The 26,300-nt window shown below is 46.6% G+C and overlaps 1 protein-coding gene across 1 annotated transcript in view; it reads right to left on the bottom strand.

Moving 5' to 3' along the window:
* The window catches only part of LOC135050030 (nuclear envelope pore membrane protein POM 121-like), a 212,763-nt gene that overhangs the window by 17,350 nt on the left and 169,113 nt on the right, over positions 1 to 26,300 (bottom strand). The window contains exons 14-15 of the mRNA XM_063956129.1: positions 15,366 to 16,691; positions 2,073 to 2,171 (exon numbers count right to left, since the gene is read on the bottom strand). Coding sequence (XP_063812199.1) covers positions 2,073 to 2,171; positions 15,366 to 16,691 — 1,425 coding nt within the window. The remainder of the gene's footprint in view (positions 1 to 2,072; positions 2,172 to 15,365; positions 16,692 to 26,300) is intronic.

A 26,300-nucleotide genomic window follows, 5' to 3' on the forward strand; every position in this document is an offset into this window, starting at 1 on the left:
GGGTAGAGCCCTTGTTCTTACAAGCGTGTGAGCGCCTTATCCCCCCTAGGGGGTGTTTCCCAACGCACCCTAACCTCTGGCGGGAAAGGGTATACAGCCAATACTTTTTAAGAAATTATCAATTGTTATCGGGGGGAAATCCACGCATCATCACACACCTCATTTAATTTCTCAGATTCAGGAAAACTACAGGTAGTTTTTCCCTCACCGAACATAATACCCCTTTTTGGTGGTACTCGTATTATCAGAAATGTATAAAACATTTTCCATTGTCTCAATCATGTAACGTGTGGCCCTACTGGAAATCACGGTTGTCTCTTCACCGTCGACACAGGAGTCAGTATCCGTGTCGGCGTCTGTATCTGCCATCTGAGGTAACGGGCGCTTTAGAGCCCCTGACGGCCTATGAGACGTCTGACAGGCACAAGCTGAGTAGCCGGCTGTCTCATGTCAACCACTGTTTTTTTATACAGAGCTGACACTGTCACGTAATTTTCAACAGTACATCCACTCAGGTGTCGACCCCCTAGGTGGTGACATCACTGTTACAGACACTCTGCTCCGTCTCCACATCATTTTTCTCCTCATACATGTCGACACAAACGTACCGACACACAGCACACACACAGGGAATGCTCTGATGGAGGACAGGACCCCACTAGCCCTTTGGGGAGACAGAGGGAGAGTATGCCAGCACACACCAGAGCGCTATATATATATATATATATATATATATATATATATATATATATATATATATATATATATATATATACATACACACATACAGGGATAACCTTATATAAGTGTTTTTCCCCTTATAGCTGCTGTATGTTTTAATACTGCGCCTAATTAGTGCCCCCCTCTCTTTTTTTAACCCTTTCTGTAGTGTAGTGACTGCAGGGAAGAGCCAGGGAGCTTCCCTCCAACTGAGCTGTGAGGGAAAATGGCGCCAGTGTGCTGAGGAGATAAGGCCGCCGAAAGGGGGGCGGAGCCTATCTCCCGTTTTTCTGTATATTCTGGCAGGGGTTAAATGCATCCATATAGCCCAGGAGCTATATGTGATGTATTTTTTGCCATGTAAGGTATTTTTATCATGTTTTATTGCGTCTCAGGGCGCCCCCCCCAGCGCCCTGCACCCTCAGTGACCGGAGTATGAAGTGTGCTGAGAGCAATGGCGCACAGCTGCAGTGCTGTGCGCTACCTTATTGAAGACAGGAACGTCTTCTGCCGCCGATTTTTCCGGACCTCTTCGCTCTTCTGGCTCTGTAAGGGGGCCGGCGGCGCGGCTCCGGGACCCATCCAGGCTGGGCCTGTGATCGTCCCTCTGGAGCTAATGTCCAGTAGCCAAGAAGCCCAATCCACTCTGCACGCAGGTGAGTTCGCTTCTTCTCCCCTTAGTCCCTCGATACAGTGAGCCTGTTGCCAGCAGGTCTCACTGAAAATAACAAACCTAAACTAAAACTTTCACTAAGAAGCTCAGGAGAGCCCCTAGTGTGCACCCTTCTCGTCGGGCACAGAAATCTAACTGAGGCTTGGAGGAGGGTCATAGGGGGAGGAGCCAGTGCACACCAGTTAGTCCTAAAGCTTTCTTTAGATGTGCCCAGTCTCCTGCGGAGCCGCTATTCCCCATGGTCCTTACGGAGTCCCCAGCATCCACTTAGGACGTTAGAGAAAGTGGACAATACAGAAGTACTGTATCAGTAGCTATATCCTTGGATCGAATTGTGAATGCTAGCAGCACAAATGAAATCTCCAAGAGATAGTGAGCACCTTCTCCCACACGTCCTACTCTCAAGCTCAACTGGATTGGCAACAGCAAGGTGGACTGCACAGTGATGGTAGTAAAGGCGGCAGCAAGAGGTTTCACTTGCAGTACAGGCTCAGTCAGCAGCTTCATGTGCAATTCCCCTTTGTGTTATGGCCTGTAGCAGTCACTTCTCTGCATATCAGTGGTGATTGATAAGGCAGGAAAAATTCCCTGTCCATTAGGAGCAAATATCTAATAGGGGAGGGACATTTAAGTAGCTTGTCCAAGTTGGGACTCTTCATTGACAGGTAGTGATACTTACTAAATGAGGACACAGGACTGGCAAAGGCAGCTGGGGTAGATGTTACAATAGCACTGGGTCCTGTGGAAGGGCTCTGACCAAACGATGGAGTAGCCAACACTGAAGACCAGAACAGAACACAGATTAGAAAGTAGGACCATGCACTCTCTAGCACTTCATACATTTCAGCAATGGTTCCTACTACACAGATGTATTTAAAATTTTAATACAGTGAACGTTTGTTTGTTCAGAAAGTCACTCAGGTAGCGGATCTTCAATGCCACAAGGTCAGACTTCCAGTATGATTTAAAAAAAAAAACCAAAACATACAACAAAAAAAGCCCCCTTTCTCTATGCTGTATTATGAAGATGGGTTTCCTTTCTGTAACCCATGTTTCTATGTTTCATGCCTAGTTTTTATGAATGGGGTGCCGGTTGCCCAGAAGCCTCCCCTCCTCTTGGCAAGTGGCTCAAATTATGACAACAATAGCAATGGTATAATACAATTACTGGAGCTGCTGCCACATCAGTTGCTGCACATGCCCAGTGGTAGCAGCATCTTCTAACAAGTTTGCTGTGTGTATGGTTTTGAATCCTCAATCAGTGCACTGGACCAGAGAGTAGCTACCAGGAAGAAAAGACAGGAGCCTTAATATGAGGTGGGTGAATGTGTGCAGTACTGGTTCTATTATGTTTGTGTATTATTGCATGTTTAACTTTTTCCTGAGCACTTATCCTATTTCTATTAGTTAAATAGGTTTACTATAACCTATACTATAGACCATCTTTAGTGTTAAATATTAACCTGTATTTTGTGTTCTGCAGAGTAGGAGATTGTGGATTGCAGCTAGTGGCTTTGCAGTTCATCCACAAAAGAATCATGTGCCATTTGCCAGTGTACACTTTATTACACTGGCTTTTAAATGACAAACACAATAGAACACAAATCATGCAAATGAACACATTGGTGGTCATTCAGAGTTGATCGCTCGCTAGCTGCTTTTAGCAGCCGTGCAAACGCAAAGCCGCCACCCTCTGGGAGTGTATCTTAGCAGAAGTGCGAACGAAAGGATCGCAGCGCTGCTACAAAAAAAAATTGTGTAGTTTCAGAGTTGCTCCAGACCTACTCCTAGCTTGCGATTACTTCAGACTATTTAGTTCCTGTTTTGAAGTCACAAACACGCCCTGCGTTCGGCCAGCCACGCCTACGTTTCCCCAGCCAGTCCTGCCTTTTTATCTGTCACGCTCCCCGAAAATGGTCAGTTACCTCCCAGAAACACCCACTTCCTGTCAATCACTCTGCGGCCAGCAGTGCGACTGAAAAGAGTCGCTAGACCTTGTGTGAAACTGCATCAGCTTTTGTGAAAGTACGTCGCGCGTGCACATTGAGCCGCATACGCAGAAGTGCCGATTTTTAGCCTGATCGCTGCGCTGCGAACAACGGCAGCTAGCGATCAACTCGGAATGAGGGCCATTGTCCATATGTTAAACCAAACCCAAGTGTTAATTAAGTGCAGCACTGATGTTAGATATTAATGGACTGGGGAGGGAATAATTCAGACCTGATCGTAGATGTGCTAAATTTATCACATCTACAAATCAGTTTCTCATACATGCGGGGGGACGCCCAGCACAGGGCTAGTCCGCCCCTCATTTCTGTCCCTATCCCCCCGCACAGGTGCAAAAGCATCACACAGCGGCAATGCTTTTGTACCCGATGAGTAGCTCCCTGCCAGCGCAGCTAATGAAAACTGGCAGGCCGCCACTCGCCGCGTCCCGGGTCACAGCGGCTGCGTGTGACATCACGCAGCTACAGTGCCCCCCCCCCCCCCCCAAAGGTCTGAACACACCTCCGTTGTCCGGACCGTGCCCCGCAGACGGCAAATAGGATTTTAATACTTACCGGTAAATCATTTTCTCTTAGTCCGTAGAGGATGCTGGGGTCACCATTAGAACCATGGGGTATAGACAGGATCTGCAGGAGACATGGGCACTTTAAGTCTTTCAAAGGGTGTGAACTGGCTCCTCCCTCTATGCCCCTCCTCCAGACTCCAGTTCTAGGAACTGTGCCCAGGGAGACGGACATTTCGAGGAAAGGATTTATTGTTAAACTAAGGTGAGATTCATACCAGCTCACACCTCAAGCATGCCGCACAACGTGGCATTCAACAGAACACACGCCAACGGCATGAAAAATTTCAGCAACAGGCCGACTATAAACGTAACACAACATGTGTGTAACCACAACTAATAACTGCAGATACAGTACGCACTGGGACGGGCGCCCAGCATCCTCTACGGACTAAGAGAAAAGGATTTACCGGTAGGTATTAAAATCCTATTTTCTCATACGTCCTAGAGGATGCTGGGGTCACCATTAGAACTATGGGGTTATACCAAAGCTCTAGAACGGGCAGGAGAGTGCAGATGACTCTGCAGCACCGATTGACCAAACTTGAGGTCATCATCGGCCAGGGTATCATACTTGTAAAACTTTGCAAAAAAGTGTTTGAACCCGACCAAGTAGCTGCTCGGTAAAGTTGCAATGCCGAGACCCCCCCGGGCAGCCGCCCTGGGCGAGCCCACCTTTCTAGTAGAATGGGCCTTCACCGATTTCAGTAAAGGCAATCCAGCCGTGGAATGAGCATGCTGAATCGTATTACAGTTCCAGCGTGCAATAGTCTGCTTGGAAGCAAGACACCCAATCTTGTTGGGAGCATACAGGACAAACAGCCTCCGTTTTCCTAACCTGAGACGTTCTGGCAACATAAATTTTCAAAGCTCTGACCACATCCAGAGACTTTGACTCAATTAAGGCGTCAGTAGCCACTGGCACCACAATAGGTTGGTTCATGTGGAAAGATGAAACTACCTTCGTTAGAAATTGCCGACGAGTCCTCAACTCTGCTCTATCTTCATGGAAGATCAAATAAGGGCTCTTGTGAGACAAGGCCGCTAACTCAAACACCCGCCTTGCGGATGCCAAGGCCAACAGAATGACCACTTTCCAAGTGAGGAATTTTAACCCCACCTTCTGTAAAGGTTCAAACCAATGTAATTGAAGGAACTGCAACACCACATTAAGATCCCATGGTGCCACTGGGGGCACAAATGGAGGTTGGATGTGCAACATATCTTTTACGAAAGTCTGAACTTCTGGAAGGGAGGCCAATTGTTTTTGGAAAAAAAACAAAAAACGATAAGGCTGAAATCTGTACCTTAATTGAGCCCAACTTTAGGCCCGCATCCACACCTGTTTGTAGAAAATGGAGAAAACGTCCTAGCTAAAATTCCTCCGTAGGAGCCTTCTTGGATTCACACAAAGAAACATATTTTCTCCAAATACGGTGGTAACGTGGGAATGACTTCACTGGGAATACCCTTTCGGGCTAGGATTTGGCGTTCAATCGCTGTGCCGTCAAACGCATCCACGGTAAGTCTTGATACACGCACGGCCCCTGCTGTAACAGGTCCTCGCGTAGAGGAAGAGGCCAGGGATCTCCTATGAGTAATTCCTGAAGATCTGGACACCAAGCCCTCCTTGGCCAGTCTGGGACAATGAGGATCGCTTGAATCTTTATTCTTCTTATGATCTTTAGAACCTTTGGAACGAGAGGAAGTGGAGGGAATACATACACCGACTGAAAACACCCATGGTGTCACCAGTGCATCCACTGCTATTGCTTGAGGGTCCCTCGACCTGGAACAATATCTCTGAAGCTTCTCGTTGAGACGAGATGCCATCATGTCTATTTGAGGAATTCCCCAATGACTTGTCGCTTCTGTGAAGACCTCTTGATGGAGGCCCCACGCTCCCGGATGGGGATCGTGTCTGCTGACGAAGTCTGCTTCCCAGTTGTCCACTCCTGCAATGAACAGAGCGCTGACAGAGCGCTTGTATGCTTTTCCGCCCAATGGAGAACCTTTGTGGCTTCTGCCATTGCTGCTCTGCTTTTTGTTCCGCCCTGGCGGTTTATGTACGCTACTGCTGTTACATTGTCCGACTGGATCAGTATGAGCAGATTGCGAAGATGATGTTCCGCTTGTAGAAGGCCGTTGTAAATGGCCCTTAACTCCACAACGTTTATGTGGAGACAAGTTTCCTAGCTTGACCATCTTCCTTGGACGTTTTCCCCCTGTGTGACTGCTCCTCAGCCTCGGAGACTTGCATTCGTGGTTACTAGAATCCAGTCCTGGATCCCGAACCTGCGCCCCTCTAGGAGGTGAGAGCTGTGCAGCCACCACAGGAGTGAGATTTTGGTCTTGGAAGACAGGATTATCCTTCGGTGCATGTGCAGGTGGGATCCGGACCACTTGTCCAACAGGTCCCACTGAAACACTTTGGCATGGAATCTGCCAAACTGAATGGCCTCGTAGGCTGCTGTTGTTGAAGAACTGTCAGGGAGAGTGCAATGTTTTGCACCAACTGGTCCCTGGATCTCGCCTTTATCAGGAGATCGTCCAAGTACGGGATAATCGTGACTCCTTGCTTGCGTAGGAGAACCATCATTTCCGCCATCACTTTGGTGAAAATCCTTGGAGCCGTGGACAGACCAAACGGCAACGTCTGAAATTGGTAATGACAATTCTGAATTGCAAACCTCAGGTAAGCCTGATGCGGAGGATAAATGGGAACATGTAAGTAGGCATCCTTTATGTCCACCGACACCATAAAATCCCCTTCCTCCAGACTGGAGATCACTGCTCGGAGAGACTCCATCTTGAAATTGAATTTTTTAGGTAGAAATTGAGGGATTTCAGGTTTAGGATTGGTCTGACCGAGCCGTCCGGCTTCGGTACTACGAACAGGCTTGAATAAAAGCCTTCTCCCTGTTGTGACGGGGGAACCATGACAATGACCTGATTTTGACACAACTTTTGTATTTCGTCGCATACTATCTCCCTATCCGGAAGAGAAGCTGGTAAGGCCGATTTGAAAAATCAGCGAGGGGGAACGTCTTGAAACTCCAGTTTGTACTCTTGGGATACTATCTGTAAAACCCATGGGTCCAGGTCCAAACAAAACCAGAACTGACTGAAGAGTTTGAGACATGCCCCCACCGGTGCGGACTCCCGCAGAGGAGCCCCAGCGTCATGCGGTGGAATTGGCAGAAGCCGGGGAGGACTTCTGCTCCTGGGAACCCGACAAGGCTGGTGATCTTTTACCTCTTCCTCTAGTAGCAAGGAAGGAAGAACCTCGCCCTTTTCTGTATTTATTGGGCCGAAAGGACTGCATTTGATAGTGGTGTGTTTTTTGTTGTGGAGGAACATAAGGCAAAAAGGATGACTTACCCGCGGTAGCCGTAGATACCAAATCAGCGAGGCAGTCACCAAACAAGGCACCACCTTTATATGGTAGAGATTCCATATTTTTCTTGGAGTCAGCATCAGCATTCCATTGGTGAATCCACAATGCTCGCCTAGCTGAGACTGCCATGGCATTGGCTTTTGATCCCAAAAGGCCAATATCTCTCGCAGTTTCCTTTAGGTACGCTGCAGCGTCCTTGATATAACCCAGCGTCAAGAGGATGCTATCCCTATCTAGGGTATCTATTTCAGACGACAAGTTATCTGCCCACTTTTCGATAGCACTACTCACCCACGCAGATGCAATGACAGGTCTGAGTAGCGTACCTGTGGTCGCATAAATGGATTTTAACGTAGTTTCTTGCTTACGATCCGCAGGGTCCTTAAGGGCCGCCGTGTCAGGCGACAGGAGAGCCACCTTTTTAGACAAACGTGATAGGGCCTTGTCTACAATTGGGGGTGACTCCCACTTTTCCCTATCCTCAGAGGGAAACGGATAAGCCACCGGAATCCTTTTGGGAATCTGAAACTTTCTGTCAGGGCTTTCCCAGACTTTTTCAAATAGAGTGTTCAATTCATGAGAGGGAGGAAACGTTCTCAGGTTTCTTTTCCTTATACATACAGAACCTTTTATCAGGAACAGCAGGGTCCTCAGTGATATGTAATACATCTTCAACCGCCACAATCATGTACTGAATGCTCTTTGGCAGTTTTGGATCTAATCTGGAATCACTATAGTCGACACTGGAATCAGTGTCCGTGTCGGTACCAGTGTCTGCCAACTGGGCAAAAGTACGTTTTTGTGACCGCGAGGGGTCCTGTACTTGTAATAACACATCCTCCACAGATTTCTTCCATGCCTGGGTCTGAGACTCAGACTTATCTAATCTCTTACTAATAAGAGTCACATTAGCATTCAAAAGCATTCAAAACATTTACCCAATCAGGAGTCGGCGGTGCCGACAGGGTCACCCCCACAGCCGTTTGTGTCCCCAATACAGCCTCCTCCTGGGAAGAGCACTCAGCCTCAGACATGTCGACACACGTGTACCATACACCCAGAGACACACAGGGCATATAGGGGACAGACCCACAGTAAAGTCTGTCAGAGAGACACAGAGGGGATTTGCCAGCTCACAACCCAGCGCCAAATTAACGGGTATGAAAACACTAACAAATGCCCCAGACCTGTAGTGCTTTAAATATCAAATATATCGCACCAAATTATACTGTGCCCCCCCCCCCCCCCGTTTTGCACCCTGATACTTGTCAGCAGTGTGAGGAAGGACCAGCGTCTCTGCAGTCCTGTGGAGAGGAAATGGCGCCGAGCTGAGAGTGAGCTGTGAGGAAGAAGCTCCGCCCCCTTAATGGCACGCTTCTGTCCCGCTTATTTTAATAATTATACTGGCGGGGGTTAGACTAATGTCCCCTCTTGCCAGTGGAAATTGAGGATTTTTTTCTGCCCAGGGCGCCGCGCCCTCCCCCCCCCCCCCCACACACACACACACACGCCCTTCAGTGCTGTGTGTGTGGGAGCATGGCGCGCAGCATTCCGTTCGCTGCGCGGTACCTCAGAATGCCGTCACTTAAGAAGTCTTCTTTTCTTCTGCTACTCACCTGTCTTCTGACTTCTGGCTCTGTAAGGGGGTGACGGCAGGCTGTGGGAGTGAGCCATCTAGGCGTACCCAGCGATCAGCACCCTCAGGAGCTAATGGTGTCCTGTCAGCCAGAAGCAGAGACATTGAACTCACTAGAAGTTGGTCATACTTCTCTCCCCTAAGTCTCACGAAGCAGGGAGACTGTTTCCAGCAGCCTCCCTGAAAATAAAAAACTTAACATAAAAGTCTTTTTCAGAGAAACTCAGTAGAGCTCCCTTGTAGTACGTCCAGTCTCACTGGGCATAATTCTAAAACTGGAGTCTGGAGGAGGGGCATAGAGGGAGGAGCCAGTTCACACCCTTTGAAAGTCTTAAAGTGCCCATGTCTCCTGCGGATCCCGTCTATACCCCATGGTTCTATTGGTGACCCCAGCATCCTCTAGGACGTATGAGAAATAAGAATTCAAAGTCAAGAGCCAATTCCTATTTAAAGAATAATAAATAAATAAAAATCACACACCCCCACACCCCAAATATGGTTATTCGGAAAGTACTGCAACAAGCTTGGTATTTAAGCAACAATCTAATATATAGATCGCCCAATGCAATACAAGCAATGGTATGGAAAATAATTATGTAAATGTGAAAAGATGAGATGGCACGCAATACCCGTGGAACCATTAATCTGTTAGACAAATAAAATGAAAAAACAAACAGGCGTTAAACTTCGTACTTGAAAATATAACCAAATTGACACTGAAAGCAGGGCCATATATCTAGTATGAAACCAGCATCAGTATGGTGACCGTCAGGATCCCAAACACCGGTCACCCATACCCAACCCAGTTATATGTATAGTAAAAACCTTAACTAACCTATATAAAAAAAAATTAAAAATAAAGTATTGGTTTCCAACTAATTACACAAGAATAGTCAGAATGCACCTAATAAATTTGCTTCCTACTACAGTAACACATGAATGGCAAGGTATGGATGATATTCTATAACCAAACACATGACTGAGGTAAAGAGGAGGCAGGAGCTCTCAGAGAACCTGGCAGGCAGTATGCAGCAAGGGAAAATGGCTGGCCGGCATCCATAGTAGGAAAAAATGTGCCTTTGGTGAGTAAGATAGGAAGGGAGCATGCCAAAAGATGGGGGAGAAGAGAATCTGGCAACTTGCCACCATTTCAATGGTGTACCTGTCGCAGAATATGTCCCTGGTGGTCTACCACAGCCCCTTTGCTCCGGTCAGATTCCCAATGTGTGTTCTTGGGACTGGCCTGTGCAGCGTATTCTGTAACCAGTGCTCCAGCCACTGTAGCAGGCATGGGGTGGGTTATAGGAGAAGAGCTTGTACTGGTTCAAACATTAACACTTTGGTTCCCAGACTTCAGTGTCGCCTATATCCGTGTCCCCCATTAATGGAAGAGAAGCTTAGACAGGAGATCGCATAACTACTGCAGATCCATCAAACTTAAAATGGAAGGAGAGTTTTAGTTGCAGTGTCCACTCCTATACGTGTCTGACAAGCTATTAGGACAAATCAATGCCTATTTACGTAGCAGTATTCAAAAAAACACATGACTATCTGCTGATATCCATCTGGCCAATGTTTGTTCTTGTAGAAGCTGGGCAGCCCAGTTTGTTGAAGTCCTATAGAACAAAAAAGAAAGAAAAAGGGAGGGAGTCTCACAGATGTCCCTGTTAACATAGATTCGAAGGGCTCTTACTATGTCCAAAAAAAGGCTTCCTCAGGGGAAGACTCTGGAACCTGGAAGGAGGGGACAATCTCCTGACCGATGGGAAATCTGTAGACAACCTTTAGAGATGTAGCCCAAATGGGTACGGAGAACAGCCCAGAGATCTTGGCAAGGAGCCACCGGAGAGACAATCAGAGACTGTGCGCAAAGGACACCCTATAGAAAGGTCTAAACATCTGACACAGCACAATATGCAGCTGAAAGAGGACAGAAAGGGCAGAAACATGTACCATCAATGAGGAAAGGCATAGGTCCAAATCCAGGTCTGCTTGTAGGAAGCACAGGACCCGTGACAGGCAAAAGGATCTAGGATTCAAGCAGTGAACCAAAACACCAATCAAAATATTTCTATCAAACCCTGTGTATCACGACATTACCTGGACAAACACTGAAGCAATCCCGCTTGTCTGTCCATTAACTGTCTTGAACACATCGCCCCAACAGACAGGGGGGAGATAGGTTCAATCAGTTATGTCGTAGGGAAGTCTTCTGGATGCTCAAACTTAATTATTTGCATCCAGATGGACTGAATGAAGCTATAGAATTGAACTCTGTCATTTAGGTGGCCAAGGGCAGATTACATGTGGGTTACACCAACTGCTAAGGTGCTGGGATAGTAGGAATATGGCCTATATTGAGGGGGAATATTTACATATATATATATATACACACAGCAGACAGGTTTCTGCACACGGTTACCTTTAAATACTTTTTTGTTGATTACAGGAAAGGGTGAGGCCCAAAAATTGGTATCATTATTGTCTCGATATATATATGGTGATTACGATGCCACATATAGCATAATAGATGTAATATATAGGGATTTTTCCTCATGTTCTTTTTTTCTTTTATAATTATAAAACATATTTATAATTGATCAGTGGGACTAGGAGAGATGATACATAAAGGATTACATTGTACTGCATATGGAGATTTGAACTTTACAGCACTTTATGGATATGAAATGCATATTGAAATGTGAGTGTGTTAAGAATTATCTATTACCTATGTGTATTTTCTCGGTTATCAATATATCCAAATAGTATAAGGGTATACCTAATTGGATTATTAAATATCACTATACCAATTGGATATGTGTTTATCACCCTTTGTATACGGGTTTCCATAGCAACCATCAAACAGTTATGGTGGGGAAGGTCTAAAGTGTGAGCAACATCCTTATTTGGTCATTTGCTAAGTGTTTCCGGCCTCTGACGTTTGCCGAGGATTTAGTGACACACGGACGGCGCGGTCATGTGATACACGGACGGCGCGGTCATGTGACCGAGAGAATGACGTCCGTTGTGACGTAAACGCGCACTTGGTCACGTGTCAACCATTTAGACCAACGGGATAGACCCACACTTTACAGACCCACAAAGAACATCAGTGTACCCCAGACGAGGGGGATTTACGACATCCGGTCATGTGATTAGAACCACATGACCGTGAGTTGTTTACTCGACCAATGGGACTGCCAGAATAGCCGATCATGTGATGTGACACATCACATGATCAGTAGGTTGTAGTTATATTGTCAAACGTTTCTTCTCAATAAATAAGGATTTAATACTCTTTTTCAGTTGACATTTATTGTATGAATAGATATGATTATCATCATCTTGATTATAAGGTTTTTATAAAAATTTTATGGATGGTTTGCTTCGAGTTATTTTGTGACTAAACAGGTGATGTTTATTGAATCATTAAGGAGGGTATAAATAGAGTACCCAGTGCTTATAGGATTTATGCTCCTGAGGAAGCTGGATTGTATTTGTGCGAGTGAAATGCGTAGAGCTCTTCCTACATTTATCTGGACCCCACTTTCCAAACCGACCTACAGGACTTCTGTCATCCCCTGGCAAAAATTTTACTTTTTCTCCCATTACTGGATAAATCATATTCAACCGGTTTGGCCAACACCTGCAGCTTTAAATGGACTTGTCCTAATGCCGATGCCCATCATTTTGTGGATCCGGTAATTATTTACAAAATACAGTGCATGCATCTTGGGAGACTGTCCTAGCCCTAAGGGCTGTAACACACTGGCCGGTTTCTCCCGGATGGCAAAAAGCCGGACAAACTTTGTCCGGCTTTATGCCATCCGGGAGAAACCGGCAGAGTCACTCACACAGGACGGCTTTGAGCCGTGTGTGATGCTGTGCGCATGCGCAGCATCAGACACGGCTTCAGAAAAAACCATTGTGTGTGAAAGCTCCCCTTCACACACATGGTTTACTGGCTCCAAGGACGGCCCGGCGGCCGCACCTTCCAGTGGTGAGACCCGGCTGCAACCCGGCAGCCGGGCCGGGGCCGTGCAGTGTGAAGGGACCCTAGCCCTCACACTGTTAACTACAATGCCGGCACGGGAAAAAGCCGTCCGGCTTTTTCCCGGCCGGCAAAAGCCGGGTAGTGTGTTTCAGCCCTAAGGATTTGACTTTGGTCACACAGGAAAGTGATAAATTGCACAGTCAGTCTATCCAGATAAGACGAATGAATTTTTATTACCAACTAGTGGTATTAGGGATATATTCCTTTTTTTAATTGTTTTATATATATGATAATAAATTGTTCAAAATTTTATACACGAAGCAAACCATCTTTGTATTAATTGGTTAGCCAGCGCAGATATACACATTTTTTATACTCTAGTATACATTTGAGGATCTGACCTTCCTCATACCTGCTGCTGTTGGTTGCGCATTTACATATTTCTCTGTCTTGAGAGAGAATATCTGGTCTGGGAGGAAAAGGCAGTGTAGTGTCTATGGCGAGACCCAGTAGATCCACATACCAAGCTCTGCGTGGCCAGTCCGGAGCCACGAAGATCGCAGAGCCGCCTTCCAGCTTCAATTTGTTGAGAACCCACAGTATCAGAGAGAACGGAGGGAAGATGTATACAAGTGGCAAGGTCCATCAACCCATCAGTAGAGCTCCCAAATCATTGGTGCATGAGCAATAACTGGAAAGGTGGTTATTGTGATGAGACATCACATAGATGTCCGACATTCCCCAGCAGCGAACAGAGTTGAAAGACGTCCAAGTGAAAAAGTCCACCTCCCAATTCTGTACTCCAGGGATGTACACCGCTGCCAGGGCAGGAAGATGACCCCCCACCCCTCCCCCCAAAAAAAGAACCTGCTCTTGGGCACCAAACAAAAATACTGGTGGCCTGCTCAGAGAAGAATTAAACTGTTTCATGCATGGCTCAGCTAACCACCATATACCCTATGACTGTCCCCCCAATGGAGATGAATTAAAAAGAAAAGAAAAAAGCCCAATAGTATAAAATAAGGGCTTCAAAATCCTGACCCCAATGCACACTGCTGTCTTGAACAATACACTAGGAGACCTAGTCTGCCCTTACCACCACACTGCATTGATACATAGCCAAGACATATTAAAATTCCTGGAAAAATTTGAACAATTTCACTGCTGAATAAAAGTTTAAAATTGACTGAAGATCTTTGCTAGGTGACAATTCCATCTTCCCTGCTCTGGTCCACCGAGACCAAGTCTACAGTGTGTCAGCCTAGTACTAAATATGCAGCCCAACATTAAGCATGGCCATTCATGTAGAAACTTTTTTATTTAATCCTCTACCCATTCATGTTTACAACCTTTACAGACATGTCATAGGGCATTTATTAAAATTTCAGTTTTAAATACCATCCCATCTTTAATACTTGAGCATGCTGCTTATTAAAGCACTGCAGCCAAAAATATCATGTGACCTATCCCAATCTTACCTGCTTATCAGGGACTTAACCTCAATTTTACAAAAAATAAAGAAGTAAAACTCGTTGCCACTTTCTGAATTACCTTTATCTCCATATTTATATTTGCCATGCACCAGAACAGCAAAGACCTATCAACATTTCAGCAGCAAAGACGCATGTGCACATGCCAGCAGGCACAATGTTGTATGGATAAAGCAGAAAGACCGTTCTCACCCCTCTTATCTAACATGAGAATGCACAGAATGCCATCCTGAGAGGACACTGAAGCATAATTTCTCAAATTTTATATAATAGTTTGTGCATAGCCCCTATTGAAACCTATGGGGACTGCAGCACAGTTATTATATAAAAGACGGAGAAGTCAGTAATTTGACCACATCTTCTTTATTCTAAATAGGGAAAGATTCAATTAAGGGCTTCCTCCATTAACATGCTGGTGAAAAGTCTTTATTTGTTTACTAAATAGACCCCCTCCGCCTCCTGAAATTTTCTGTTTGGCTAGATTAGTCAATATGTTCATCCTGATATTTTTTTCTCCCATCCAATTGGGGTCTTGAAGTGTAATGCCATTAAATGATATAGGTCATTCAACAGACTGCATGTGCTTGAATGGATATGAAATACAAGCCCCCCTGACCCCACAGGAGGTTACACTTGCTTAGAGAAATTACTATTTACATGGTATCCATTGCTAGAAACAGAACTTTCCTGCAAGGGCCAGGAATAGTTAAATAAATAAAAAAAATAAAAAAGTCTTATTAAAACTATTTCTATGGAAAGCCTCAGTGTGAGAATGTACAGGAGCATCTTTCAAAAGCTGGATATCAAAGCGAAAACGGTTTAAAGTAATTAAACATGTAAAATTGCTGTAAGGTTAGAAACCCATTCAAAAGCCAAACATACTTACCATACGGGGGGTTGTTCTCCGTTGGTACAGGGGTCCCAAAGCCCATTGGAGTATCAGTTCTATTCTGAGCCACAGAAGGAAACAAAGAACTCATGTCTGCGGCAGGTGCAGTGTTGGTGTCAAATGTTACAGTATTAGTGGGGGGTTTCATAAACGTGAAGGGCTTGGCAACACCAAATAAGTTTGAGGGGGTACTGTTTGTTTGGTTGGTGTTCTGGTTACTAAATGTTGTTCCATTTGAGCCAGCAAGAGTAGGCCCAAAACTAAAATTAGTATTTGTTCCAAACGCAGATTGAGTGTTTGTCCAAACGGTTGGCAAAGAGCTGCTCCAAGAAGTAGATTGAGCGCCTGTACCAAAGGCAGATGGACCTCCAGATGCTCCAAATCCAGCAAGAGGATTTGTGGTAGGTTTGTCTGCTTGCACACCACTCCCTGGGCTGCTGTTGAAAGTAGGTGCACCAGTATTAGCGGGGTAGGGGGGTGGCTCTGTGCCAAGTTTACATAGAAAGTTCGCTGCAGAGCTAACCATTGTTGATTGTTGGGGATGTGAAGTTGATGTGGGTACAGTTTGTGCATTGCTAAACACTGGTAGATTCTGTGTCTCTTGTAGCTTTTGCCCAGACTCGTATGTAGATTTGGATTGGGAATCTGTAATTGTGCTGCTTCCTATGAATGGATTTCCAGAAGCAGTTACACTATTGGAGGTTGCTGCAGATGGGAACAATAAACTGAAGCTAGTGGTGCTGCTGTTGGAGGTGGGTAAAGTCTGGGACAATTTGGTACTGCTGTCTGTACTGTGTGTGGTCTTCATCACTGTAGCACTAAACCCAGAGAATGATGTGGTAGGTGCTGTGGCTGCAGAATTCAAATTGAATGTGAAAGGGACAGCAGATGAAACCGGTTGCTGGGCTGTAGAATCCCCAAATATAGGCTTAAAAGTATTTGCAGGCTGCCCTTGCTGGCTATTCTGATCACCAGATATTGGTTTAAACTGGTTTATATTTGTTGCAGGAACGGAGGTTGTAGACAAATTTGATGAAACAATGGGTGGGCTGGAGCCTTCATTGCTGGGAAATATTTGCTTAAAAGTAGACTGCACATCATTCTGCAACGTATTAGCAAGAGTAGTCTTTGGGGACTCCGACTTGGGCTGGGTAACAGTCACTGGCTGAAATATTGTGCTGCCAAGCGTTGCGGTGGCTGTAGGCGCCGGTTTGGAAGGTGGCTGCATGGAATTTGTTTTACAGGGCTCATTGAGAGAATGTGCAGTAAGTGTTGGGACCACATTGAGATGCAGAGTCTCTGGAACCACATTTTGTGTAGGTACTGAAAAGACAGAACAACTTTATTAGGCACATTCTGACAGACATGGAGAACCTTACAAAATAGCCAAATTGTGATATAAACCAACATTCCAAACGTTGCTGCAGTTTATGGATTAAGATGTAAGATACACTTAAGTGACAGTTAAATGACAAGCATTCAAAATACAACCCTAAAGCTACATTACACCTTTGCTGAACCATACACTTGTGTGATGCCCTGCAACACGACATCGCGGGGCATCACACCAGCAATTGCCAAAGTGATTAGCATGCGATACAACACATGGTAATCACATGATGGGCACGTCACCGCCGAGTGGGAGCGGCCTCTGACCGCTCCCGGCGGGTGTATATTGCATGTGTTTTAAAAACAAACAAACATGCGATCGCACTGTGATGCAAGAAATATTATGTGCAGCATACACTATCATGAGACGGGACAGTCGAGCGGTGTCTCATTGTACCTTAAATGTGCATAAAGTCCTTCGATTTCTCCCACAGATGGTCGAAATCGAAGGATTGTACCTTATATCTCAAGTGTATGGGCAGCATAAGCAACACACAAAAAAAAAAAAAAAAAAAAAGGGGAAGGTCATTACATTATAAAAGGAACTAAATGTAAGTGTCCCATTTCTTTTTTAAAAAAACACTTCCAAAAGCTGGGTCCCCTCCAATACAAGGAAAAATGTAAGGTGTCCAGTGATCACACGCCAGACAATAACTACAAAAAGGGACTATATAATTTAAAAAAAAAGATTATGGGGTATATGCAATTCACGGCGAATCGCGGCAATTTTTCGCCGTTTTTTAATTCGACTTAATTCGACAGGTGAATTCCGGAAGGTGGCTGCCGGAATTCACCATATTCAATGAAAAACGGATTCGCCAGAACCGCGGGCGAAAATCGTCCGATTTGGCGGATTTTGCCGCGATTTTAAAAAACGGGAAAAACCCGGAAAAAAAAATGGCGTGGGGTCCCCCCTCCAAAGCATAACCAGCCTCTGGTTCTTCGAGCTGGTCCTGGTTCTAAAAATGCGGGGAAAAATTGGGCAGGGATCCCCCGTATTTTTAAAACCAGCACCGGGCTCTGCGCCTGGTGCTGGTGCCAAAAATACGGGGGACAAAAAGAGTAGGGGTCCCCCGTATTTTTAACACCAGCATCGGGCTCCACTAGCTGGACAGATAATGCCACAGCCAGGGGTCACTTTTATGCCGTGCCCTGCGGCCGTGGCATTAACTACCCAACTAGTCAACCCTGGCCGGGGTACCCTGGGGGAGTGGGGACCCCTACAATCAAGGGGTCCCCCCCCCAGCCACCCAAGGGCCAGGGGTGAAGCCCGAGGCTGTCCCCCCCCATCCAATGGGCTGCGGATGGGGGGGCTGATAGCCTTTTGTGATAATAAAAAGATATTGTTTTTTCCAGTAGTACTACAAGTCCCAGCAAGCCTCCCCCGCAAGCTGGTACTTGGAGAACCACAAGTACCAGCATGCGGGAGAAAAACGGTCCCGCTGGTACCTGTAGTACTACTGGGAAAAAAAATAAGAATTTACTTACCGATAATTCTATTTCTCGTAGTCCGTAGTGGATGCTGGGGACTCCGTCAGGACCATGGGGTTTAGCGGCTCCGCAGGAGACAGGGCACAATAATAAAAGCTTTAGGATCAGGTGGTGTGCACTGGCTCCTCCCCCTATGACCCTCCTCCAAGCCTCAGTTAGGATACTGTGCCCGGACGAGCGTGCATAATAAGGAAGGATATTGAATCCCGGGTAAGACTCATACCAGCCACACCAATCACACCGTACAACCTGTGATCTGAACCCAGTTAACAGTATGATAACAACGAAGGAGCCTCTGAAAAGATGGCTCACAACAAGAATAACCCGATTTTTGTAACAATAACTATGTACAAGTATTGCAGACAATCCGCACTTGGGATGGGCGCCCAGCATCCACTACGGACTACGAGAAATAGAATTATCGGTAAGTAAATTCTTATTTTCTCTAACGTCCTAAGTGGATGCTGGGGACTCCGTCAGGACCATGGGGATTATACCAAAGCTCCCAAACGGGCGGGAGAGTGCGGATGACTCTGCAGCACCGAATGAGAGAACTCCAGGTCCTCCTCAGTCAGGGTGTGCCCCTGACCAAGTAGCAGCTCGGCAAAGTTGTAAAGCCGAGACCCCTCGGGCAGCCGCCCAAGATGAGCCCACTTCCTTGTGGAATGGGCTTTTACTGATTTTGGCTGTGGCAAGCCTGCCACAGAATGTGCAAGCTGAATTGTACTACAAATCCAGCGAGCAATCGTCTGCTTAGAAGCAGGAACACCCATCTTGTTGGGTGCATACATGCTAAACAGCGAGTCAGATTTTCTGACTCCAGTCGTCCTGGAAACATATATTTTCAGGGCCCTGACAACGTCAAGTAACTTGGAGTCCTCCAAGTCCCTAGTAGCCGCAGGTACCACAATAGGTTGGTTCATGTGAAAAACAGAAAACACCTTAAGGAGAAATTTGAGGACGAGTCCTCAATTCTGCCCTGTCAGAATGAAAAATTAAGTAAGGTCTTTTATATGATAAAGCCGCCCATTCTGACACACGCCTGGCTGAAGCCAGGGCTAATAGAATCTTCACCTTCCATGTGAAATATTTTAATTCCACAGTGGTGAGTGGATCAAACCAATGTGACTTTAGGAAACTCAAAACAACATTGAGATCCCAAGGTGCCACTGGGGGCACAAAAGGAGGCTGTATATGCAGTACCCCTTTTACAAACGTCTGAACTTCAGGCACTGAAGCCAGTTCTTTCTGGAAGAAATTCGACAGGGTCGAAATTTGAACCTTAATGGACCCTAATTTTAGGCCCATAGACAGTCCTGTTTTCAGGAAATGTAGGAACGACCCAGTTGGAATTCCTCTGTAGGGACCTTCTTGGCTTCTTCTTTCACCAAATGCGGTGAAATGTTTTGCGGTTACATCCTTCCTGGCTTCGACCAGGGTAGGGATGACTTCATCTGGAATGCCCTTTCAGGATCCGGCGTTCAACTGCCATGCCGTCAAACGCAGCCGCGGTAAGTCTTGGAACAGACAAGGCCCCTGCTGGAGCAGGTCCTTTCTTAAAGGTAGAGGCCACGGTTCTTCCGTGAGCACCTCTTGAAGTTCCGGGTACCAAGTCCTTCTTGACCCATCCGGAACCACGAGTATCGTTCTTACTCATCTCCTTCTTATGATTCTCAGTACTTTTGGTATGAGATGCATAGGAGGGAACACATACCCTGACTGGTACACCCACAGTGTTACCAGAGCGTCCACCGCTATTGCCTGAGGGTCCCTTGACCTGGCGCAATATTTGTCTAGTTTTTTGTTCAGGCGGGACGCCATCATGTCCACCTTTGGTTTTTCCCAACGGTTTACAATCATGTGGAAGACTTCCCGCTGAAGTCCCCACTCTCCCGGGTGGAGGTTATGCCTGCTGAGGAAGTCTGCTTCCCAGTTTTCCACTCCCGGAATTAACACTGCTGAGAGTGTTATCACATGATTTTTCGCCCAGCGAAGAATCCTTGCAGTTTCTGCCATTTCCCTCCTGCTTCATGTGCCGCCCTGTCTGTTTACGTGGGCGACTGCCGTGATGTTGTCCCACTGGATCAATACCGGCTGACCTTGAAGCAGAGGTCTTGCTAAGCTTAGAGCCTTGTAAATTGCCCTTAGCTCCAGTATATTTATGTGGAGAGAAGTCTCCAGACTTGATCACACTCCCTGGAAATTTTTTCCTTGTGTGACTGCTCCCCAGCCACTCAGGCTGGCATCCGTGGTCACCAGGACCCAGTCCTGAATGTCGAATCTGCGGCCCTTTCATAGATGAGCACTCTGCAGCCACCGCAGAAGAAAACACCCTTGTCCTTGGAGACAGGGTTATCCGCTGATGCATCTGAAGATGCGATCCGGACCATTTTCCCAGCAGATTCCACTGAAAGGTTCTTGCGTGAAATTTACCGAATGGGATCGCTTTGTAAGAAACCACCATTTTTCACAGGACCCTTGTGCAATGATGCACTGATACTTTTCCTGGTTTTAGGAGGTTCCTGACTAGCTCGGATAACTCCCTGGCCTTCTTCTCCGGGAGAAAACATCCTTTTCTGGACTGTGTCCAGAATCATTCCTAGGAACATTAGACGTGTCGTCGGAAAAAGCTGCGATTTTGGAATATTTAGAATCCACTCGTGCGGTCGTAGAACTACTTGAGATAGTGCTACTCCGACCGCCAACTGTTCTCTGGACCTTGCCCTTATCAGGAAAGCGTCCATATTTCTTTTAGGAAGAATCATCATTTCGGCCATTACCATGGTAAAGACCCGGGGTGCCGTGGACAATCCAAACGGCAGCGTCTGAACTGATAGTGACAGTTCTGTACCACGAACCTGAGATACCCTTGGTGAGAAGGGCAAAATTTGGACATGTAGGTAAGCGTCCCTGATATCCAGTGACACCATATCGTCCTGGTTCGCTATCACTGCTCTGAGTGACTCCATCTTGATTTGAACCCTTGTATGTAATTGTTCAAATCTTTTAGATCTCACCGAGCCGTTTGGCTTCAGTACCACAATATAGTGTGGAATAATACCCCTTCCCTTGTTGTAGGAGGGGTACTTTGATTATCACCTGCTGGGAATACAGCCTGTGAATTTTTTTCCAATACTGCCTCCCTGTCGGAGGGAGACGTTGGTAAAGCAGACTTCAGGAACTTGTGAGGGGAAGACGTCTCGAATTTCCAATGTACACCTGGGATACTACGTGTAGGATCCAGGAGTCCACTTGCGAGTGAGCCCACTGCGTGCTGAAACTCTTGAGATGACCCCCCACCGCACCTGAGTCCGCTTGTATGGCCCCAGCGTCATGCTCCGGACTTGGCAGAAGCTGTGGAGGACTTCTGTTCCTGGGAATGGGCTGCCTGCTGCAGTCTTCTTCCCTTTCCTCTAACCCTGGGCAGATATGACTGGCCTTTTGCCCGCCTGCCTTTATGGGTACGAAAGGACTGAGACTGAAAAGACTGTGTCCTTTTCAGCTGAGATGTGACTTGGGGTAACAAAAGTGGATTTTCCAGCTGTTGCCATGGCCACCAGGTCCGATGGACCGCCCCTTTATACGGCAATACTTCCATGTGCGGTCTGGAATCTGCATCACCTGACCACTGTCATGTCTATAAACATCGTCTGGCAGATATGGACATCACATCTACTCTTGATGCCAGAATGCAAATATCCCTCTGCGCATCTCGCATATATAGAAATGCATCCTTAAAATGCTCTATAGTCAATAAAATATTGTTCCTGTCAAGGGTATCAATATTTTCAGTCAGGAAATCCGACCAAGCCCCCCCAGCGCTGCACATCCAGGCTGAGGCGATTGCTGGTCGTAGTATAACACCAGTATGTGTGTATATACTTTTTAGGATATTTTTCAGCTTCCTATCAGCTGGCTCTTTGAGGGCGGCCGTATCTGGAGACGGTAACGCCACTTGTTTTTATAAGCGTGTGAGCGCCTTATCCACCCTAAGGTGTGTTTCCCAACTCGCCCTCACTTCTGGCGGGAAAGGGTATACCTCCAATAATTTTCTATCGGAGGAAACCCACGTATCATCACACACTTTAATTTATCTGATTCAGGAAAAACTACAAGTAGATTATTCCCACCCTACATAATACCCTTATTTGTGGTACTTGTAGTATCAGAAATATGTAACACCTCCTTCATTGCCCTTAACATGTAACGTGTGGCCCTAAAGGAAAATACGTTTGTTTCTTCACCGTCGACACTGAAGTCAGTGTCCGTGTCTGTGTCGACCAACTGAGGTAAATGGGCGTTTTTACAAGCCCCTGACGGTGTCTGAGACGCCTGGACAGGTACTAATTTGTTTGCCGGCCGTCTCATGTCGTCAACCGACCTTGTATCGTGTTGACATTATCACGTAATTCCTAAATAAGCCATCCATTCCGGTGTCGACTCCCTAGAGAGTGACATCACCAATACAGGCAATTTGCTCCGCCTCCTCACCAACATCGTCCTCCTACATGTCGACACACAGCACACACACAGGGAATGCTCTGATAGAGGACAGGACCCCACTAGCCCTTTGGGGAGACAGAGGGAGAGTTTGCCAGCACACACCAAAAACGCTATAATTATACAGGGACAACCCCTTATACAAGTGTTTTCCCTTATAGCATTTTCACATATGTAATCATATCGCCAAATAAGTGCCCCCCCCTCTCTGTTTTAACCCTGTTTCTGTAGTGCAGTGCAGGGGAGAGCCTGGGAGCCTTCCTCACAGCAGAGCTGAGCAGGAAAATGGCGCCGTGTGCTGAGGAGAATAGGCCCCGCCCCCTAAAACGGCGGGCTCTTCTCCCGGAGTTTGTGAGATCTGGCAGGGGTTAAATACATCCATATAGCCTCAAGGGCTATATGTGATGTATTTTAGCCATAAAAAAGGTATAATACATTGCTGCCCAGGGCGCCCCCCCCAGCGCCCTGCACCCTCAGTGACCGCTGGTATGAAGTGTGCTGACAACAATGGCGCACAGCTGCAGTGCTGTGCGCTACCTTATGAAGACTGAAAGTCTTCTGCCGCCTGTTTCTGGACCTCTGGACCTCTTCAACTTCGGCATCTGCAAGGGGGGTCAGCGGCACGGCTCCGGGACGAACCCCAGGGTGAGACCTGTGTTCCGACTCCCTCTGGAGCTAATGGTGTCCAGTAGCCTAAGAAGCAAATCCATCCTGCACGCAGGTGAGTTTACTTCTCTCCCCTAAGTCCCTCGTAGCAGTGAGCCTGTTGCCAGCAGGACTCACTGAAAATAAAAAACCTAACTTAAACTTTTATTCTAAGCAGCTCAGGAGAGCCACCTAGATTGCACCCTTCTCGGCCGGGCACAAAAATCTAACTGAGGCTTGGAGGAGGGTCATAGGGGGAGGAGCCAGTGCACACCACCTGATCCTAAAGCTTTTATTATTGTGCCCTGTCTCCTGCGGAGCCGCTAAACCCCATGGTCCTGACGGAGTCCCCAGCATCCACTTAGGACGTTAGAGAAATACCCAAATAAAAACAACAGGACACACACACCGTGATAGTAAAACTTTATTACACACTACCGACACACACATACTTACCTATGTTGACACGCCGACTGCCACGGTCTCCGACGATCCGAGGGTACCTGTGAAAAAAATTATACTCACCTTCCAGCGTCCAGAGGTACATCCACGTCCAGAGATAATCCACGAACTTGTTAAAAAAACAAACCGAACACCCGCTCCATAGCGGACTGAAAGGGGTCCCATGCTGACACATCAGACCCCTTTCTCCCGAATGCCGGGACATCACGTGACTCCTGTCACTGAAGTCCCTTCAGCCAATCAGGAAGCGCTACTTCCGTGGCGCTCACCTGATTGGGTGTGCGCTGTCTGTGCTGTGACAGCGCATCGCAAAGCCGCTCCATTAGTTTCAATGGTGGGAACTTAGCGGCTAGCGGGGGGGTTACCCGCGGTCAGCCGCTGACCGGCGGGTGACCTCACCGCTAGCCGCTAAGTTCCCACCATTGAATATAATGGAGCGGCTTTGCGATGCGCTGTCACAGCACAGACATCGCACAGCCAATCAGGTGAGCGCAACGAAGTTGCGCTTCCTGATTGGCTTTAGAGACCTTTCTGTGACAGCTGTCACTGACAGGTCTCATTCGTGGAAAGGGGTCTCATGTGTCAGCATGGGACCCCTTTCAGTCCGGTGGTCGGGTATTTGCGATTTGTTATTTTGCCAAGTACGTGGATGTATCTCTGGACCATGGCTGAGGTGAGTATATTGAACTTTTCTTTTCAGGTATCCGTGGATTCTACTTGGAGAAGAGGACCGATGTCGGCGTGTGAACATAGGTAAGTATGTGTGTGTCGGCAGTGTGTAATAAAGTTTTACTGTCACGGTGTGTGTGTCCTGTTTTTATTTGGGTATTTTTTTCCCAGTAGTACTACAGGTACCAGCGGGCCCGTTTTTCTCCCGCATGCTGGTACTTGTGGTTCTCCAAGTACCAGCTTGCGGGGGAGGCTTGCTGGGACTTGTAGTACTGCTGGAAAAAACAATATCTTTTCATGATCACAAAAGGCTATCAGCCCCCCCATCCGCAGCCCATTGGATGGGGGGGGGACAGCCTCGGGCTTCACCCCTGGCCCTTGGGTGGCTGGGGGGGGGGACCCCTTGATTGAAGGGGTCCCCACTCCCCCAGGGTACCCCGGCCAGGGGTGACTAGTTGGATATTTAATGCCACGGCCGCAGGGCACGGCATAAAAGTGACCCCCGGCTGTGGCATTATCTGTCCAGCTAGTGGAGCCCGATGCTGGTGTTAAAAATACGGGGGACCCCTACTCTTTTTGTCCCCCGTATTTTTGGCACCAGGCGCAGAGCCCGGTGCTGGTTTTAAAAATACGGGGGATCCCCTGTCAATTTTCCCCCCGCATTTTTAGAACCAGGACCAGCTCGAAGAGCCCGAGGCTGGTTATGCTTTGGAGGGGGGACCCCCACGCCATTTTTTTTTTTAGGATTTTACCGTTCCAGCAATAAAATAAAAAAAATAAAAATATTTTAAAAAAATATAAATTTGTGCCTCAAAAAAAAAAAAAAAAGTACCTAATCCCTTCTAATATAAATAGATATGCTGTTCCTAAAAAAAAAAAAAAACCCCAAAAAAACATGTTTAAAATATTTTTTATTGTTTTCACCCTCCAAAGTGTGGCGGATTGAAAATGACGAATTTGCTGTCTAAAAGCACTGCTGTCGAATTTCCAAACTTGAATTGAATATGCTTTGGTCGAATTGCAGCACTTGTATCATTGCAGAAAAGTCGAATTTGCAAAAATTCGAATTTCAAAAAGTCGAATTTTGAAAGTCCGTTTTTTGGTCGGAAAGCACTGAATTGCATAGGCAAATTTTTTTGGGGGGCGAAAATGACCCGAAATTCGACAATTTCGGGAATTCGACCGCAATTGCATATACCCCTATGCTTCTTTGAAATGTGGGTGCTTCACAGTTAATAAAGGCCAGAATGGAGGACGATGGAGGAGGTGGTGGTGGTCATCCCTGGACTGCCTTCCTTTTTTGCAGTGTAGGGGCCTATTGTCTAATGTTCACACTAAGACAGCACATATTATGGGGCACACAGCTTGAAAAGGGGACATCTATTTCAAGCAACAGTGCCCCCATGTTTGTAGGTGCAAGGACTGGGGGCACAAAAGCAGAAGCAGGGGAAGAATTCTTCTAGACTGCACAGCACAGAGTATGGACAGTGATGTTCTGTTCATTTAACGGAAAAGCTAACAAACATGCTCTACACAAAGTTCACACTCCCACAGAAGCGGCCCGTCTAACGTATTGTTTCCCAAACTACGTCTTGGAGAGAGATAAAGTACTAAATCGGCTCCTATCATTTTTCAAACCCAGTCTGTAACATGGCAGCTTGGAGAGCGATAAAGTACCAATCAGCTCCTAACCACCATGGTTACAGGCTGGGTTTGAAAAATGATAGGAGCTGATTTAGGGGTCTATTTTTACTAAGCCTTGGATGGAGATAAAGT

This window comes from Pseudophryne corroboree, chromosome 2 (assembly GCF_028390025.1).
Source record: "Pseudophryne corroboree isolate aPseCor3 chromosome 2, aPseCor3.hap2, whole genome shotgun sequence".
NCBI classification, from domain to species: Eukaryota; Metazoa; Chordata; class Amphibia; order Anura; family Myobatrachidae; genus Pseudophryne; species Pseudophryne corroboree.